The sequence below is a fragment of the Leptopilina heterotoma genome, unplaced genomic scaffold (assembly GCF_015476425.1).
Source record: "Leptopilina heterotoma isolate Lh14 unplaced genomic scaffold, ASM1547642v1 Lhet_10, whole genome shotgun sequence".
Lineage (NCBI taxonomy): Eukaryota > Metazoa > Arthropoda > Insecta > Hymenoptera > Figitidae > Leptopilina > Leptopilina heterotoma.
This window is the reverse complement of record NW_025110813.1, coordinates 1,234,922-1,255,381: the sequence shown is the minus strand read 5'-3', so window position 1 is coordinate 1,255,381 and position 20,460 is coordinate 1,234,922. Positions and strand designations below refer to the sequence as shown.

At 23.5% G+C, this 20,460-nt stretch overlaps 2 protein-coding genes across 2 annotated transcripts; one reads left to right on the top strand and one right to left on the bottom strand.

Moving 5' to 3' along the window:
- Positions 1–289: 289 nt before the first annotated feature.
- LOC122497801 (6-phosphofructo-2-kinase/fructose-2,6-bisphosphatase 2) lies at positions 290–12,597 on the top strand. The gene is made up of 6 exons (XM_043605102.1): positions 290–848; positions 4,315–4,742; positions 6,694–7,167; positions 7,426–7,660; positions 9,542–9,669; positions 11,467–12,597. Exons 1-6 carry the CDS (start codon positions 770–772, stop codon positions 11,521–11,523), a joined length of 1,401 nt encoding a protein of 466 aa, XP_043461037.1. The 5' UTR covers positions 290–769; the 3' UTR covers positions 11,524–12,597.
- LOC122497784 (probable RNA-binding protein 19) lies at positions 12,571–19,924 on the bottom strand. Its single transcript, XM_043605077.1, has 15 exons — positions 19,786–19,924; positions 19,497–19,701; positions 19,037–19,203; positions 18,769–18,960; positions 18,346–18,580; positions 18,041–18,244; positions 17,600–17,794; positions 17,231–17,370; positions 16,613–16,874; positions 16,064–16,398; positions 15,685–15,887; positions 15,366–15,482; positions 15,067–15,172; positions 14,756–14,879; positions 12,571–12,765 (listed from the first exon to the last, which is right to left on the bottom strand). The coding sequence occupies exons 1-15, from the start codon at positions 19,819–19,821 to the stop codon at positions 12,677–12,679; spliced, it is 2,610 nt and encodes an 869-aa protein (XP_043461012.1). The 5' UTR covers positions 19,822–19,924; the 3' UTR covers positions 12,571–12,676.
- Between the last annotated feature and the right edge of the window lie 536 nt (positions 19,925–20,460).

Below are 20,460 nucleotides of genomic sequence, written 5' to 3'. Positions count from 1 at the left end.
CTAGTCCAATCAGCGCCCAGGGGCCATTTTTAAATGGTCAAGTGAAAACAATTGAAACAGATGTAAATAAACGGTCTTTAATTGTTTATCGAATTAATTTTCTTTTCGATAAACAGAAGGAAGAATTTTTTGAAAATTGCCATTTAGTTCAAGTCAATCAAAATAGAATTTCTGTGATAAATAAAATTCCAAAATTAGTGGGCTAATAAAATGAAAATAGTGTATACATGACTGAAAACACAAAGGGTCGCGTGATCATCGATGAAGCTTCTGAATTGGGTGGAAAGCTTTCATCGTTTTCCCCCTACTTGTTCTTGATTTACAATATTCGTTCAAGGTTTAAATTAAACTTTGGACTTTAGTTGACTTTTAGTTGCAAGTGCGAACTTGTCGCAATTTTTTTTGTCTTCTTCAAATTGCCAAATTACGTGTTTTGTCTCTGCTGGCAAACATTCGTTTTTTAAACGAATGGTTTTAAATGTCTTCAAATATGACATTCACGAATCTGTGACTAGAAAATAATCTCCTATTTTTTTCTCGTTTTCTCTCGATAAGTGATACAAGAAAAAAGTGTACATTTTTTAAAAAATTTTAAAAAATCAACAGTGAGCTATCTGCTGTCAATAATATTTATGCGAATTGACAACAATTAAAAGAAAAATCACCAAGTCTTCATTTGAATATTCCAAGTGGAAAAAACTATTTTTGACCTACTCCGAAAATATATTACTGTTTTTATTCAAAGAGAAATCTTCCAAGCATATACATTATGACGAGTAAAACAATCGATATGCAGTATACACCACCGACATCGGATACAATCCAGACAAAACCATTTCCAATTAGAGGTGAGCAATTGTTTATTTTTTGTTTCTGTTATAAACAAACGAGAACGAGAAGTTGAATATTTAAATTTTGATTATACATTTAAAACTTAATTATGCCACGTGTCTGATGAATGGTGCAATATTTCTAACAGAAACTATTTAATAGTTTATTTAATAAAATTAATAAAATAGAAAATTATACGTTTTGCAAGTAATTGAAACTTCGAAGGAGTTATTAAAATTATTTAACTTCGAAGTCAATAATACAAGTATCATATTTCTCGCGAGAGGATAATTTAATGTATAGAGTATTGAATTTTGCAACATATTTTTGAATTTTAATCTGCGTCATTGCTTTATTTATTATTACGCATTACATTTCATGAAAAACAGTAGATTGAAATTCGAAATTTACAAAAATCATAACCTCACTTTTCCCCTACAAGAAAAAATATATTTGTTACTCCCCTAAAAAGAAATGTTAATTTATCTCGATTAATTTTCGTTAAATTAAAAAATTACTTCGATGTTTAAAAAATATGGAATATTATTTAGTGATTTCTTGAATTTTGTAAAAATATTTATAATTACTTTGTAATGAATGACTAATGAGGCAGAATTTATCATATATATGAAATAAGCGTAACGAATAAATAAAGAAAAAAAAAATGCACACGTGCGCTCATTTGTTATATCATTTGTTATGCATCATTATTTCTGTGAATGCAAAATAATGCATATATAACCAATCTTTTTTATTACCTTTTATCTTGTAATGCTAACGATGCTAAATTGTTTTGCAATTCTTATAATAATGCATATTATTTCCCATTTTAAATTTTGTTTACTTTTTAGAGTCTTTTTATTTGTTGACAATGTGCACGTAATAATTATAGACTACAAATTTTTCAATACAATAATTTACGAAGTATCTACAAATAAATTAATTTTAATAAATAAATAATGTTAATAAATAATATTAATAATATTAATAAATAATAAAAAATAATATTAAAAGAGTTTTAATTCTAGAACGATTGGACAAATTAATGAAGAAATGAAAAATAATAATAAAATATTATAAATTAATATTATAAATATTAATTTACTTTTACTTTATTATTATTTTTCATTTCTTCATTAATTTGTACATTCGTTCTAGAATTAAAATTTCCAAAAAATGATAATTAGAATTTTTTGAGATTAAATTTCTCAATTTTAGCTTTTCATTTTTTTTTTGCAATTAAAATTAATTAGTCAAATGACAGATTTATTGATTAGATAGATATAAAAAGCAATATCAAATTTACAAGACGTGAATATTATGTCCAGACAAAGCTGGTTCATTTTAGATTGGCAATGATCCAGTTTTGATTCTTTCGTTTGTCAAATGAATTATTGCCTTTTGAAATTCTCGATCTAAAATGCTTTAAAAACAAACAATAAATTTTCTTTAATTGCCTTAATATGTCAATAAAGTTCTTGACTTTCACCTTTAAAGTTTTGCTTCAGTAAACTTAAAAAAAAGTTAACTTGAAATAAATTGTTTAATATAAGAAACTTTCCTAAAATTATTTTCTCTCCGGGTATTTTTTTTTGTAATTTAATATTTTTTTTTTTTATTTTTTTATTTATTTTTTTTTTAATATTTTTTTTTTTTAATTGAATTCTTTCGAAGAATTTTATTTTTAAAACTAATTTATTGAATTTACGCGAAAATTTTTATTATTTCTAGAAACAAATTAAATTTATGCGAAGAAATTTGTTAAAATGGTTAAAAATAAATGAATTGTTTCAAGACATTTTTTTCGAAATTTTTTGAAAATAATATTGAATTAATCCGACAAATTTTATTGAAATTTTTTTAAATAATTGAATTCTTTCGAGGTATTTAATTAAAATTATATTCAAAATAATTAAATTTTGGCAAAGAAATTTGTTCGCTATGAAAATAATTAATTATTTCTACGAAAAATTGTATGAAAATGTTTGAAAATAACTAAATTTTTTCAAGAAATTTTATTAAAATTGTATTAAAAATAATTGAATTCCTACGACGAATTTTAGTCAAATTTAGAAAAATAATTGAATTCTTTCGAGAAAAATAATTTTTTTTTAATTTAATATTTTTTTTGTTACACAAATATTTAATAAATTATTTTAAAAATTTAATAAATTCTTCTATTTTATAATTTATATTTACTTAAAATCAATAATTAATAATATAATATTAATATTAAATTATTTTTTAATATTTTTTAATATTTATTTTCTTGTATAAATAAAGAGATTAGATTACATTTATTTTCTCCACTGCATAATTATTGCATAAGTTTTAAAAAAAATTTTTTATTTTAATTTGTAATTTTCTATATTAATATTAATTTCATATATTTATTTCATTTTATGCTTATTTAGTTTTATATTTATTTTATTTTTTCCTTATTTAATTTAATTTTTATTTAATTTTGTTAATTTTTCAATTTTATCTTTTTGATCATTTCTTTATATTTGTTTTGTTTACTTTATTTTTTATTTAATTTAATTAATTTTAAAATTTTTAAAAATCTGAATTTTTCATACTTTTAACTAACAATTCTGTAAGAATTAATTTTTTTGAAAAAATTTAATTTAATTTTTTTTTGAAATTATTTCGAAAAATATTTTCATTCATTTTACTCATTTTAATATTTATAAATTTTTATTACAATAATTTCGGTTGTTAGATTTTTTTCTGAGAATTAAATTATGTAATTTAATATTTTGAACAAAATGTACTTATTTAATAAAAATTAATTTAATTTATTAATTATAAATTGGAAAAAGTAGAATTTTTACGAGAATAAAAATTTATTTATTTAAATTATTTACCTTTTTTTAATTAATTTAACATTTGGGTAGGGAATTTTTTTCTCCTCGTTAATAAATTTTTTTCCTAATGATTTCACTGATTTTTTTTTATTGTCTAATAGAGAAATAATGTGAGAAAAAAAGAAGCATTCCATTTCCCCCATAATTCATGAGACAAGAATTTTTTTTTTTAAAGAATATTTTGATAAGTATAAGATATTACTTGGACTTATCGTTGAATTATCTCGTATAGGTAAACATTAAATTTTGTGCCTATTGTATAAAACATGGCAACTCACCCGAAACAACCTCGAATCTCCAATTTTATGCGTAAGCTTATTTTATAAGAGTTTTGTAATTGATTTTTGAAATTTTTTTTCGAAAACAGCAACTTTCTCCTCTTTTAATTGTCCCTTTTGTTTCGAGTGTAAAAACAAAAATTATTCTTTACGTGTGCTTTTTGTGTGTGTGCTCAAGTATTTTATTATCTTTTTTTTAATTTTCACATTTTCAATTTGTATTTACAATTTTAATAATTTGTATTTACAATTTTAACAATTTGTATTTACAATGATTTGTTTATATTAAACAATATTTAATGAACACAAATTCTGTTTGTATTTTTCTTGTTTTTCAGGCGAACGAGCCAATTTTGTAAATAAGCCACATGTGATAGCAATGGTGGGATTGCCAGCAAGAGGGAAGACTTACATTTCAAAGAAGCTGTGCAGATATTTAAATTGGATTGGTATCAGTACGAAAGTCTTCAATTTGGGCGAATATAGAAGGCACGCGACGACGGCCTATCAATGTCACGATTTTTTCCGACCCGACAATATTAAGGCAATGGCAATTAGGACCCAGTGCGCTTTGGATGCACTGCAGGACGTATGCAAATGGCTGGAGTCAGGAGACGGTGAGGTCGCCGTTTTTGACGCGACAAATTCCACCGTCGATCGACGTGACATGCTTCGTGAAATTGTCGTTCTCAAAATGAACTTTAAGCTATTTTTCGTTGAGTCCGTTTGCAACGATCCGGAAATTGTCGAGCAGAACATTATGGAGGTAATAAAAATTAAAACAAAAAAAAAGACTTTAAAAAGTATATAGAAAAAAAATTGTAGAAAATATAATAAAAATAGTAAAAATAGAAAGAGAAAACAATAAAAGTAGTAAACAAAATAGAAGAGTAGAAATAGTAAAAAAAGAGTAAACAAAATAGAAAAATAAAAATAGTACAGGATTCACACAGGTGAGAGAAATCAGGGAAAAAGTCAGGGAATTTTATTAAAAGTACTGGAAAAAAATGAATTTCTATATAAAATTCATATTAAAATTGTAAATTTTTGTATCTTTTTTGCTTATCTTAAAACTATGAAATTGACGAGAAATTTTAATACAAAACCTTAAATTTTTTTCTATTTTTGACAATGATGTATTTTAAATAATTAAATCATTGATAAACTACCGAAAATTATTACTTAAAAATTATTTTATATATAATTATACTTAAAATTTTTTTAAATAATTGATTTTCAGAGAAAAATTTTATTAATAATAAAGTCAATTGAATTTTTGTAAAGAATTTTATCAAAATTTTTGAAAATAATTGTATTCTTTCGAATAATTTCATTCTAATATTTAAAAATAATTAAATTTCCGCGAAGAATTTTATTATTTACAGAAAATAATTAAATATTTGCAAAGAAATTTGTGAAAATATTTCAAAAGAAATGAATTCTATTAAGAAATTTTTTTAAATTAAAATTTTTTTTTTTAAATCTTTCGAAACAATTAAAAATAATTGAACTCCTGTGAAGAATTTTATTATTTATGAAAATAATTAATAGATTTTTATTAAAATTTTTTAAAATCACTGATTTTTTTCTAGGAAATAAAAATTAAATTGACTGTAATTCAATTCTTAAGAAAAATTTCACTATTTATGAAAATTATAGGATTTTTTTGCAGAAATTTATTAAAATTTATAATAATAATTGAATTCTTATGAGAAAATTAAAATTTTAACTAAAAACAATTTAATTCCTAGGAGAAATATTTTTATTTATGAAAATAATTGAATTTTTGCAAAAAAATTGAATTAAAATTTTTTAAAATAATTGAATTCTCTCGAAATAATTAAAGTTATATTAGAAGAATTTGATTATTTTTGAAAATAATTGAATTCCTGGGAAGGATTTTATTGTTTTTAAAGATAATTGAATTCTTACCGAGATTCTTATTACAATTTTTTTAAATAATTGAATTTCAAAAGGTTTCAATTTAAAATTTAGAAAAATTCTATTTAATTATTAAAAATAATTAATTTAGAGAAGAATTTTAGTTAAAAATTCCAGAAAATAATTTAATGAATTTGGAAAAATTATAAATATTTGCAATTTTTCGAAACAATTGAATTTTTAAAAAGTTTTAAATTAAAATCTTTGCAAATCTGAATTTCTAATAATTTTAATCAACAATTCAGTCGAACTAATTTTTTTTTAAATTTTACTTTAATTTTTTTTGAAATTATTTGACGTTTTTATTTTTCAAATATTTATTCAATCGAAGAATTTCCCAGTAATGGAAATTTCTTAAAATTGAATTGTAAACAATATTAGATTTGATAATTCTCAAGGAACTTTTTCAAAAAATTATTAAAAATACTTGATTTACAGAAGTATTTTAGTGAAAATTTCTAGAAAATTCATATAGAAAAAATAATAATGATTAGATAATATTTATTTGAATAAAATAATTTTAGAATTAAAAAAATTTGCAAATAAATATATTAGAAAATCTGTAATGTCAGGGAAAGAGAAAATTAAATATTTTTGTCAACTGTGTAGTAAAAACAAAAATAATAAAAATACGAAAAGTAGTAAAAATAATTGTAAACATTAATTAACTAAATTGCTATAATAGAGAAACCAAAAAACTGCATGAGAAGTATTTTCAGTTTTCACACACATATATATATATGCATATTTATTGATTTTAAATTTAATAAAAACAGGTCAAGGTGAGCAGTCCAGATTACGCGAATATGAACAAGGAGGCAGTGTTGGCGGATTTTATGTTGAGAATTGAACATTATCAGGAGAAATATCAGCCATTGGATGAGGATCGTGAGAGTGATTTGTCATTTATGAAAATTTACAATACCGGCGAGAAGGTTCTTGTTCATAAGCACGAGGGCCACATACAAAGCCGGATAGTTTATTATTTAATGAATATTCATATTGTACCGCGCACAATTTATCTCACCAGGCATGGCGAGAGCGCTATGAATTTGGATGGACGAATTGGCGGCGATTCTGATCTCAGTGATAGGGGTCGATTGTACGCAAAGGCACTTTCCGAATATATCATAAAACAAGATATTCAGGGTCTTCGCGTTTGGACAAGCTGGTTGAAACGCACCATACAAACCGCAGCCGACGTTAAAGCACCACAGGAGAGGTGGAAGGCCCTCAATGAAATTGATGCCGTGAGTTCTCCATTTTTTTTCTATTAAATTTTAATTTTAATTTTATGATTTATTTATTTATAGAATAGAATTAATTTCCTTAATGCTGCATAATTATGTTTTCTTTCCTTTTAAATGTTCTTTTTTGTCTAGACAAAAAGAATTTTACATCAAAGGCAGGTTAATAATCTATTTAATATTATAATTTGAATTAAAATTAGCAATTTTATTTATTGGAAAAATATTGTGAAAAATACAACGCTTTTTGTTCGATAAAAGGGCATCTGCGAGGAAATGACCTACGAAGAGATTGAGGAGAAATATCCAACTGATTTTGCAGCTAGGGACCAAAATAAATTTTCCTATCGTTATCCGCGAGGTGAGAGTTACGAGGATTTGGTCGCACGTTTAGAGCCGGTAATTATGGAACTGGAGAGACAGGGTAATGTTTTGGTTGTCAGTCATCAGGCAGTTTTACGTTGTCTACTTGCGTACTTTTTAGACAAAAATGCAGGTCAGTGGCAAAATGAAGAATTTTGCGCCAAAATATTTTTAATTAAATCAAATAATTATCGCTTTTACATACTAAACGAAATATAGTCTAGAGATAACAATTCAACCTTGAAATAACTAAGTGAAAATAAATTATTTATGGCAAAGTTTGCAAAAAAAATAATTTATTTTCATTCAAGTTTCTCTCATTTTCTATTCTAGAATTAATTTTGATAATTTTATGCGTTATTAGATTTATATTTATTCATTCAAAATTAAACTGATTTAGAAGAATTTTAGTCGATTCAAATTTCTCTCGATCCAGATTTTAAACTATTATGTTTATTTTTTATTTCCTAGAAAAAATCAGTTATTTTAAAAAATTTTAATAAAAATCTATTAATTATTTTTATAAATAATAAAAATTTTCACATGAATTCAATTATTTCTAATTCTCTTTGAAAAAATTCAATTATTTTTTATTATCTCGAAAGAATTTAATTATTTTTCTAAATTTCCCTAAAATTCGTCGTAGGAATTCAATTATTTTCAATACAATTTTAATAAAATTTCTTGAAAGAATTTATTTATTTTTAAAAATTTTAATACTTTTTTTGCATAAATCCAATTATTTTCATAAATAACAAAATTTTTCCTAGGAATTAAATTATTTTTAGATAAAATTCTAATTTTCTCATAAGAATTCAATTATTATTAAAAATTGCAATAAAATTCTGCAAAAAATTCTATTATTTTCATAAATAGTGAAATTTTTCTTAAGAATTGAATTACAGTTCATTTAATTTTTATTTCTTAGAAAAAATTTAATTATTTTCAAAAATATTAATAAAATTCTTCATAGGGTAAACGTACCAATTGTCGAGGATGGTTCCTGTTGTCGAGTAAACAAACTTTAAATTTTATTTAAACAGTGTAGCACATTGTAAATGAAAAAAAGTAATAAATATTAATTTTTTTATGCGTTATAAATGTAAAAAAAGTATATTAATATTATATAAACAAACAAATGAGACATTTTAGACAATATTTTTTGGTTATTACCATGGTAACATCGACAAATGGAACACCCTCGGCAATTGGTACACTTACCCTATAATAATAATAATAATAATTATTATTATTATTAATAATTATTTTTAAACATTTTCATAAAATTTTTCGCAGAAATTCAATTATTTTCATAAAGAACAAAATTCTTCGTCGAAATTGAATTATTTTTAATTTAATTTCAATTAAATTTCTCGAAAGAATTGAATTGTTTTCAAAATTTGTGAGAAAATTCTTTACAAAAATTGAATCTTTCAAAAAATTGTAATAAAATTCTAAAAAATAATTGAATTTCGGAATAAATGCAGTTGAAGTTTTTATAAATATTTAAATTTCAGAAGGTTTTACTTTTGAGATTGTTTAAAATTTCAATTTCTGTGGATAATTAAATAAAAATAAGTATCTAAATATTTATTTATGTATTTTTAAAGAATTCTATCTGAAAATTAGAAAAATAATTGAATTTTACAAAAATTTAGAATTAAAGTTATTACGAGAATAAGGAAAGAAGCTAATATTCTTTCTAGAAATCAGGGAAATACATATATTCAAATTTTTGTGTTAACCCAGAATAAAATAAGTTACTTTTTCACACACTGAATCGACTAAAAGAATGTTCTTTAATCGTCAAATTTAATTTTTTGATAGCTACTTTTTTCTACTTCTTTGCAGTCTTAAAGCTACATTTTGATACTTTTTTAAAATTAATTAATCAGTACGAAGCCTAATTTTCGTACTTTTAATTTTTATTTAATTTTTAAGAAGTATTTTCTAAATTATAAATTATAATACTTTTTCCAATTTTTCGGAAATAAACTTTTGTTTTCATTTTTAGATGAACTACCATATCTTCAAGTACCCCTGCACACAATAATCAAATTAACCCCAGTGGCTTATGGTTGTAAGGTGGAAAATATTCGACTACCAATCGACGCAGTCGACACACATCGAGCAAAACCAAAGGTAGAAGCTTAGATCCTAATACGACACTTTTTTCCCCCTGAGAAAAGTCCCTGCAAAGCAAAAAAAAAAATATCGAAATTGTTTCCCTTCAATTTTGAATGCTATTGATTGACTTGTCGTTACGTAAATCTTCATGTACTTTTCATTTATATGGCTAACTTACACCAAACAATGTGAGAGAAATGCTTTTTATCACCTTGTGCAACATCGAAATTTGTAGCTTGCTGATGGCACTAATCTTTTCTTTCTTTCTTTTTATTTTTTTTTTAATTTCAAAAAAAAAAACCAATCATGCATGAAAATTGCTAGACAATATTTTATCACTTATCCAAAAACTTGTATCAAGAATAATTGAGAGACATCAGAAACGTGAACTGACAATTCCAATTTTATTACTCTTTTACTATTTCTTTTATTATTAATCAAAAAATATTTTAACCGTAGATTTAAAATTGAGAATTTTTTTATTTTACACTGAGGGACAAGATTCTCTTTTAAATTCTCTATTTACAAGTTTTTTCCAGTGGGGAATGAACTCTTTTTAAAATAAATTTTAATCAAACTGAAATTGAATTAAACTTGGAAATAGAATTAAAATTAATTTATCTTTCCAAGAGAAGAAAAAAAGAAAATGGACACATCAATTTTCATTCCGATGTTACTCAATTATTAATATTGTTTTGTGTTTAACATCCTGTGTAAATAATATAATAGAATTATATATACATTAACGTTGAAAGAGAAGGAGAAAAAAAAATATGGGGAGAAAAAATAATAGAAAAAAAAGAAAATAGAAAACAAATTGTCGATTTGATGTTTATAGCACCAAAAAAAAATTTTAAATCCACATCAAATTAAACGTGATAATAATTTATTTACATGTCTGAGTACAAAAAAGAGGCTTACTTTTCTGCGGTCTGGTATCGTTAATTATGTCTTCCTGTCCGTAAAAAGTTTACTATATAGTACAAAAAAAAAAAAAAAAAAAAAAAAAAAAAAAAAAACCCAGTTTATTGTGTATGCAATCCAAGTACCTGAGCTTTTTATGACAAATATTTCGTCTGTTTATATTTTCTACTGTACTTTTTCTATAGTCTATATATATTTATATTTTATTCGAAATCAACGATGAATCATCGCCAAAACAAAAAAGAACAGAAAAATTATGTTATCAATTAATTAACAAAGCAACGAATAATATTTATGATTGGTGGAGGTCAAGAAATATTATAACATATCATTTATTGTGTATTTTAAATTAAAAGTGCATTTTTTTTTATTTTTAAGAAACTTATTAATTAATGGGACTGGTTTTAAATTTTCAAATGAAAAAGAGAATCTTGAAAATAATAGTTACTAACAATAATAATAATATTAAAAATAATCAAAATTTCAATAACAATATGAATAATAAATAAAAAAAAAGTAATAAAACAAATTGATGTTAAATTTTGTTATTAATAATTAAATCGTCGCACTACCTGTATCATTACCTATTCGATCACGAATACTAATTTATTCCATTTCTTCTTTTCTTTTAGCTGTGAATATATTTCCCACTGACTTTTTATTCATTTGATAATTGAATGTATTTTTTCCAAAAGTTTAATTTAAACGATTTCAATTTAAGAAAATTAAAAAATTAAATTAAATTAAATTAAACAAAATAGAAACCATCAGAAAGAAACTCGTTGCTTTTTCCATTCTTTTAAATCTTCTTTTTTTTCGAATATTTGAGACAAAATTACAAATTCATAAAAACGAGTTGTAATATCAAATTTTTAAAACTATTTTCAGATACCCGGATACCTAGAGGAGCGCTTCAGGAGAAAAGGCAAAAATCTTCACACGTGATAAAAATTCTTTATCATCCTTGGCCGCTTTATTTGAAAAAAAAAAATAAATAAATGAAGCTGTGTTTTCCTTCAGGCAGATGAATTTTGCCTTCGCGATTATTGAGGTGCCGACTATTTTCTATCCACTTTTCGTTGTCAACCTCTCTAAACAAAAGAAAAAAAGCCAAAAAAAAAAAAAATAATCTGCGTGACTCTCTGTGAATAATAAATTCTAGTTATTGTCAGCGAATCAAAACAAAAATTCATAACATCATCATAATTCATCTTTTGTACGGATAATTATCACCTTACCGGAACAAATAAAGATGATCAGCTTCACAGAAGCACGAAAAGGAAAAGAAAAACATGTCTGTATGAAGAAATACTATTCTTATAGTCATTTTTCAAAAGAAAGAACTTTTTGCTCCTTATCGACAAAAGAAAAGTATAAAAAAAACCCGCTGCATAAGAGACTGTGATTTTTATGAAATTGGGTTGTTTTATTTCAGTTTTGTTGCTTCCAACAACGGGCTGAGACTTAAAATAAAAAAAAATACATAATTATAATTAGAAAATCAAACTATGAATACGTATTCAAAAAAAAATTCAAGTTTTTTCAAATTTAATCTAAAATGCCGTTATTCCACTACAATTTTTTGATACTTGAATAAATGCAAACAACTCAAAAAGGAAAGTTTTAAAAATTGATATAAAAATAGTCTTAAAATAGATTTTGTCCAATTTCAATCTATAATCTTCGTATCTTTATAAAAAAAAAAAATAATCTTTATATCCGACCTTTGAATGTTACCAATTTCTTCTCAAGGGTTAATAATAATAATAATAATATTGATAAAAATATTAATAATAATGATGATAAGAAAAGTAATAATAATAATTGCTCTTTTACGTAAATGTCTGCCATTGATAATATGAAATAATCTTTAATATTTACAAGATTACAAAGAAAAAAAATAATATTGACATTTTTTTTTCCTCTGGTTAGCCGAATCTTAATGTAAAGAAATCTCAATAAATTCTTATACATAAAATTGTTACAAGATACTTAAATAAATACTATTTTTATTCATTAGATAGAGAATATCTTTTCAGTACCTTCTTTTTGTTTTTTGATCTTCTAAGTTTTCTAACTTGTAAAAATGAAAAAATTATTATTCTCCTTCTTCTTCTTCGTGTTTCTCCTCAAGACCCATTGCTTCAACATCTACTACAGCTTTTCTTGAGCGCTTACTCGATTTTTCTGTAAGAAAAAAAAACAAAAATTTGAATTACGAAAATATTTTTTTACGTCTTTAAAAATGTAACAAATAAAAGAAAAAGCAGAAATGAAAAAATTAATGAAGTAATAATATATTAGCAAATTAATAAAATGTTGATGAATTAATAAAATATTAGCAAATTAATAAAATGTTAATAAATTAATAAAATATTATTAAATTAATAAAATGTTAATAAATTTATAAAATGTTAATAAACTAATAAAATATTAATAAACAAATAAAGAAAATGTTAAAAATAAAACTAATAAATTAGAAATAAATCAAAACGAAAAGTAGAATAAGTTATTAACAAAAATAAATAAACAAAAATTGATTAATAGACATTAACAACTTATTGAATAAAGAAGACTTTGCAAATTAATTTTAAAAAAGTAGTTTTCAAACTAAAAAAGTAGTAAAAAAGTAGCTACCGAAAAATTAAACTTGACGACCAAAAAACATCGTTTAATTCTAATTTAAGTAATTGAACACCTGAGAAATTTATATTATTCATGAAAATAATTGAATTCTTACGAAAATTTTTACAACAAATTTTTTTAATAATTGAATTCTGTTTGGAAATTTTATGAAAATAGTAGATATTGAAAATCATTGAATTGCGAAAAGATTTAAAAGATAATTAAATTTTACAAAGAATTCTATTAAAATTTTTGACAATAATTGAATGTTTGTGTGATATTTTATTAATTTTTTTTTTGAAAATAATTAAATTCCTAAAAAGCATTTTATTATTTATGAAAATAATTGAATTCTTTCGAAGAATTATTTATGTAAATAAATGAATTTTTTCGAAGAATTATTTATGTAAATAATTGAATTCTTGGGAAGAATTCTATTAAAATCTAAAAGAATAATTGAATTATTTCAAAAAAATTTAATTAAAATTGTATTTAAAATAATTGTTTTCTTTCCAACAATTTTATTAAAATATTTGAAAATAATTTAATACTGGTGAAAAATTCTAATATTTTTGTAAATAATTGAATTCTTCCAAAGAATTTTAAAAGAACGTTTTTTTAAATAATTGATTTTTTCAAGGAATTGAAATTAAATTTTTAAGAATAATTACATTTTTCGAGCAATTTCTGTAAAATTGTATTAAAAAGAATTGAAATCCTGCAATGAATTTTATGATTAATGAAAATAACTAAATAAATGCTAAGAGTATTATTAAAATTTTCAAAAATACATAATTGAATTCCTGAGAAAAATTTTATTATTTATGAAAATAATTGAATTATTGCGAAAAATGTTATTAAAATGCTTAAAAAGAATTGAATTTCTGTGAAAAATTTTGTTATTTTTTAAAATAATTGAATTCTTCATAAGAATTTGATAAACATTGTTTTAAATAATTCATTTTTTTTTAAATATAATAAATATTATGAAATTTTTTTTTGAATAATTGAATTCTTGTGGAAAATTTTATTTGTGAAAATAATTGAATTTTTCGATTAATTAATTTAAAATAGTATCTATCTATTAAAAATAATTGAAATTCTTCGATGTGTTTTATTATTTATGAAAATAATTGAATTCTTGTTTAGGATTTTATCAAACATTTTTTTTTTAAATTATTAAATTTTTTTTAAATAATTGAATTCTTTTGCGAAATTTTATGGAAATACTAGATATTGAAAATAATTGAATTTTGAATATTTTTTGAAAATAATTGAATCGTTTTAAAGAATTTGATTATAATTTTTTGATTTCTAGTATTAGTGGATTTAAAGTAGTGGAAATTCTCAAAAAGGAAAAAAAACAGAAATAGTAGCTTTTAGTGGCTGAAATCTAAAAAAAAGTACCCAAATAGTATCACAACGTAAAAAAAGTATTAAATAGTTGATTTTAGTAGGTGAGTGCAAAGCCTCATAAAGAAACAAACTGGAAAAAAATTGTCCACTTGGCGGGTAGAGAATAAAGTTTTAATTAAATAATTTTTAAAATAACCTTCATGGAAACTTCTAGCTGTTCGTTTTCTGATATCGTCGATAGCTTCTTCTTTTTGTGCCCATTCCAGAACTAAACGCCGTCCGTACAAATGTGTACTTTGACACAAAGCTTTAAACGCCGCCTGATAAAAACAAAACAAGAATTACATGTTAAACTTAACATATTAAAAAATTACTTGAAAATTAATAATATAATAATGATAATAGTAATAATATAAGAGTAATAATAACATTAATAATAATAAAATAGTAGATAATAATAATAAAATGTTGATAATAAATAATAATTAGAAATAATAAATTGCTTACTTTAGCATCTTTCTTTGTGGAATATTCAACGAAAGCAAATCCACGATGTTTTTCATCGCCAACTAATTTTTTTGGCAGTCTCACAGCTTTCAAATCGCCAAATACTCTGAAATATTTCAAATATTTATATATAATATGAGAAAAGAATTTAAAAGAATTCGGATAATAATTTATTAGGAAAAAAAAATACTAAAATAGAAATAAATCTAAAATAAGAAATTTAATTAACAGATTAAAATGTAAAAAATATTTTTAAATATTTAATTTACGAAAATGTTTAACTAAAGAAAATTACTCACTTGAATAGCTGTGTAACTTCGTTAGCATTCGCTTGAAAGGGAATATTTCTCACTAAAATTTTAGTTCCTGTTTGCTGAGTGATATTTGCATTTTTCTTCGTTACCTGCAGATCGGATCTAATTGGAACAAAAATTGATAATTTTAAATATTATTTAAATACATATAAGTTAATTGACCTTTTTTGTTTGTTTCCTAAGGTCAAAATTGATAATTAAATCAGTGACAGTTTCTTATTAATGATTATATTTAAAAAAAAAATTTTTAATTTTTAAAAATTACCGAAATTGAAAATTTTATTTCGATTTTTTGCAAACTTACTGTAATGTTCTTTCGGATCTCTTTAATTCAATTGTCTTTCCATCCAAGTCCGTCATTTGCAACTCCTTCAAAGCACGTTCAGCATGAACTTTATATTTATATCTGACAAAACCATAGCCCATTGATAATTTTGCAGAAGGATTTTTTGGATCTTTTTTTGTGGCGACCGTCGCGTAATGAAGTGGACCGCAACGTTTAAAGTGCTACAAAAAGAGGTAATAATTAATAAACAATATCAAAATGAATAATAATAATAAAGTGAAAACTAATTATAATAAAAAACAAAAAATAGAAAAATAAAATTCATTGCATTCGAAAATGAATAATTGCATTTAAAAGAATTCAAGATTAGATGTTTATAAAAAATTTATCAATTTACGTTTTTCAAATCCTCGTCAATCGTTGAAAAATTCAAATTTTTAACAAATAATGTGGTATCAGGTTCTGGTTCATCGTCATCTTCATCTTCATCATCGTCATTATTTTTCTTCTCCTCTTTCGCATTTCCAATTTCATTTTGCACCTGCTTCTTATCATCTTCTTTGGATTTATTTTGTTTCGCTGCATTCGAAGAGGAGTCAAGTTTCTTCAAATCATTGGCAAAACTATTGTCGGGCGCCCACTCCAAATAAAGCGGTAAACTTTTAAATTTCGTGTAAGCCAATCTTGTAAATGCTATTCGAGCTTCCGATGGTTCGAAAAATTCCACTATCGCTACAAAGCAAAAAAATATTATAAATAAATTTAATTAATTACTTTTATTATTAATAATAAAATTTATATTTGGATTAATAATAACTGAAATAAACAAATTTAATTATTTTTTTCTTTTATTTGCAGAGACCAAAGGCAGAAAATAGTAAATTGTTTTTATATTAAAATATATGTTAATTATTATTGAAATAAGAAATATATTCAGTTTACGAACCAGTGATTCCTGCAGGTGGTAAAATAACACGACCAACTTCGCCGTGTTTCGAGAACATTTCTAAAATCTCATTTTGACTTGTTTTTCCTGGTAAATTCTTCACAAGTATCACAGTCTTTGATCTTTTTGTTGGTGGCTGATTAAATGCATCTATACAAACGCCGTTCTCTTCTAAAAATTTTTTTGTCATCTCCACTATTTGAGTTTCTCCCAAAGCGAGACGAACTGCTGTACTTATTCCCTTTGATTCATCTTCAAGAATCTGTTTATTAAAATAAAAAAAGTAATTATTTACATATTTTAATAAACGAAAGTAATAATATAACTTCTTCATTATATTAGTAAATTAAAATTAAATAATACAAAATAATAAAAATAATTGATACAAATAAATAAATTAATGACTAAAAATAAATAATGGATAAATAATAAAAAAAATTAATGAATTATTCAAGTAAATAATTAAAAAATGAATAAATTGTCAACTGACAATCATAATATAGAACATGCAAATTAAGAAAGAAATTGATAACTATAATGATAAATTGATACTGAATTGAATAATAATTAATTAGTATTAAATTAAATCTCTTACGATGTTTTGAAAAAATTAAATACTTTTTCTTTTGTTGTGTTGTAAGTTGCAGCCATTGCTTCAGCAACGGCATCAGTTCCCAAGAAGAGAGTATTCCAATTATGGGATGAACCAGCGGTGGCCTTTTCTTTCAAAGCTTTCTTGTCCTTGTAGCTTAGATTTTCTAGTTAATAAAATTTCCAAGTAGACAAGTTAGTAAATTAACAATTTTTTTTCTTAATATTTAATATTTTGTTCAATTTTGTAACGAGTTTTTTTTGTTTTCTAATTAAAAACCTACAGGTTTAATTCTTGATTTTTTTGAATTGTGAATAATTTACATCTTTTTTCTATTTAATAAATAATGAGTGGTTCTTTTTTGTTTTCTAATTATTAAATTTTCGAAAACCTACCATTTTGAAGCAAGTCTTCGGCTGTAATTTTCGATTTTCCAGGCAGAATGTGTAACATTCTACCATTTAATATTGAACCATCTAATTCTGTATAGGCTTTCACTGCGTGTTCTGGCATCATAAAAGTTACAGTTCCAAAGCCTTTGGGTTTTCTAGTTATTCTGTCCACTGGTAAATTTACTTCGGTCAATGGTCCTAAAAAGCAAATTAAGAATAAAGAATCGTATAAATAAATTATAGAAATTTGTTCCCAATGACGAATCTTAAGATAATTAAACTAAACAAAAATAAATAATAATAACTAAATAAACAAAAACTAAATGATATACAAAAACAAAAACTAAATAATATACAAAAACAAGAATTAATTATAATAATAATTAATAAAATTATAGTTTAAAAAAATAGAATAACGAAATTTGCAACTTAACAGAAAATTACCGTATTTCTCAAAAAGTTTCGTGACATCATCTTCAGTTGTTGTATAAGCCAAATTTCTGAGAAACATCCTTCCTGATTCAGCAATTGTCTCTTCATCAGCAAGAGCTTCAGCCTGTTTTTTCCATTTGATATCCTTACTTTTATCTTCATTATCCGTTTGATTGTCATTTTGTTCGTATTTAGCTACGAATATTTGTTTTCCATCTGTTGATTAAAGAATTTAGTAACTTGTATAGATAAAGACAATTTAACAAGAATTAAAATATTTTACAGTAAATAAAATCACTTGATTTGAAACTCCTCACCTAAAAAGCTTTTGTGCTTGCTCAGAGCTTGTTTCATGTGCTTTTCAGTTTTAAAGCCAACGTAAGCAATGCCTTTAATTTTTTGAGGCACACGTATCGATTTTGGTTTCAAGGGTTTGAAGAATTGTTTTAAATCCTTCTTTTTGTGATTAAAACCCAGACCGCGTATTTTAACCGTGAAAAATTTAACTACTTGTTTCTTTGGTTCCTTCTCCTTTTTCAATGCTCCGAAAACCTGCAAAAGAAGTTCAATAACAATTAAATATGTAAAATATTTATAATTAGATAATAAATATCGTGTTAATAAATATAATTATAATGAATAATAATTTACTACATAATACTTGAAAAATATTAAATTATATTAAATTATATCAAACAAACAAGAAATATTAATTCTTTATAGTTTTCATAATTTTCAACCTCAAAATCAAGTTTTTTCTCCGTTTCTTTGTCTTCAATTTGTTTTGTATCAACTTTTTCAGTTTCACTGTCACTTTCGTCATCCTCGCATTCTTCCTTGATCAATTTTTGTGCCTCATTACTCCAAACTTGTTGAGCTGTTTTACCGGCATGACTCTCTAAAAATTCGTTGAATAAAGGATCGTCCTTGTGCTGAAAAATAATTATTTTATTAATAATATTAACAAAATATATTATTCCTTAATTGACTGCATTGCTTAATTATTACCTTTTCAATTATCTCCTTAATTTCCCTATTTATTTCCTTCTTCTTCTTTTCTTTTTCCTTTTTAACCGGAGATTCTTCTTCTGTTTTAATAGTTTTACCTGTAATTTTCTCATGCGCCGAACTGTCTATTGCATATTTACTCCAAGATTTAGGTTTCAAAGAATCGCCTAAAATTGATTAATAAGATAAATAATAAGGTGAATAATTAATATTACTAATTAAAGAGTAAATTTTGAGAATATAATTATAAACTAAATGAGTTCGAAGAAATATTTCGTCAACTTTTTGAACAAAAAGAATGGTAACAATAAGATTAATAAAAATAATAATAGTAATAATAAAAATAATAATAGTAACAATAAAAAAAATAATAGTAGCAATAAAAATAATAATAGTAATATTAATAATAATAGAAAAAATAATAGTAACAATAAAAATAATAATATAAACAATTTCTTACCCAGCTTGGCACATAATTCAACAGAAATTTTCGACGTGTCAATGTAAGTTTGATTAAAATAGTCAACAGCATTTTGAGCCTCTTCTTCGGTTTTGTAACCAATAAAACAAAATCTACGAAACACTCCCTCCTTTGTATATTTAAGTTGAACATCAGTAATATTACCCTTTTTAGTAAAATGTTCTTTTAATTTATCTTCCGTCACCTGTTCGAGTAGTTTTAAATTTGTAGGTTAAGTCAAATATATTTGCGATAATTGGCAGCAATTTATATTTTAAACGTTACTTACAGATTTCGGTAAATTCTTTACAATTAAACGAGACATTGTTGCACATTATTTTTTAAAAAAATAACAATAAACTATTTTGTAAACAATAGCAGAAGGAGAACACGTGTTGAAATACCCTGAAGTCATATACCATTACTAATCGAAGTCCACAATCGATCATTCGATAGTAATTACCTCGTTCCATAATCGGACAACTTCACACCCATTCACACCTTTGAAAGTTTTCGCGGAGAAATTTGTAGATTGTCGTTGCGTCCAGTTAAAATGTAGAATTTGAGATAAAATTATTAATCGTACTTGAAAACAAACATATTTAAACGTTAAAACTAGTTTAGCTGTTCATTTCAATTGTTTCAATTGTTTGTAAATCGTGATTAATTTTCCGTAATTTGTAGCGAGAAATTTCATAAAGAAACATAACCTAACTTTACCATTACGAGTTGCGACTCGCGTAAAAAGCTATTTGAAATATAATTTTCTTTACAATTACTATAGAGTCCAATAAATCAGTACGTTTTTCTTTAAATATTGTTATTAGTATCGTGCAGCAAGGTATTTTATGCTAAAACGGTTTTTTTAATATAAAAAATATAAATCATCGAAATTCGCCTTTTCAACTATTTCAAATACGAAACGGGAGAAATTTACAAAATTTCTTAAGTTACGGGTAACTTT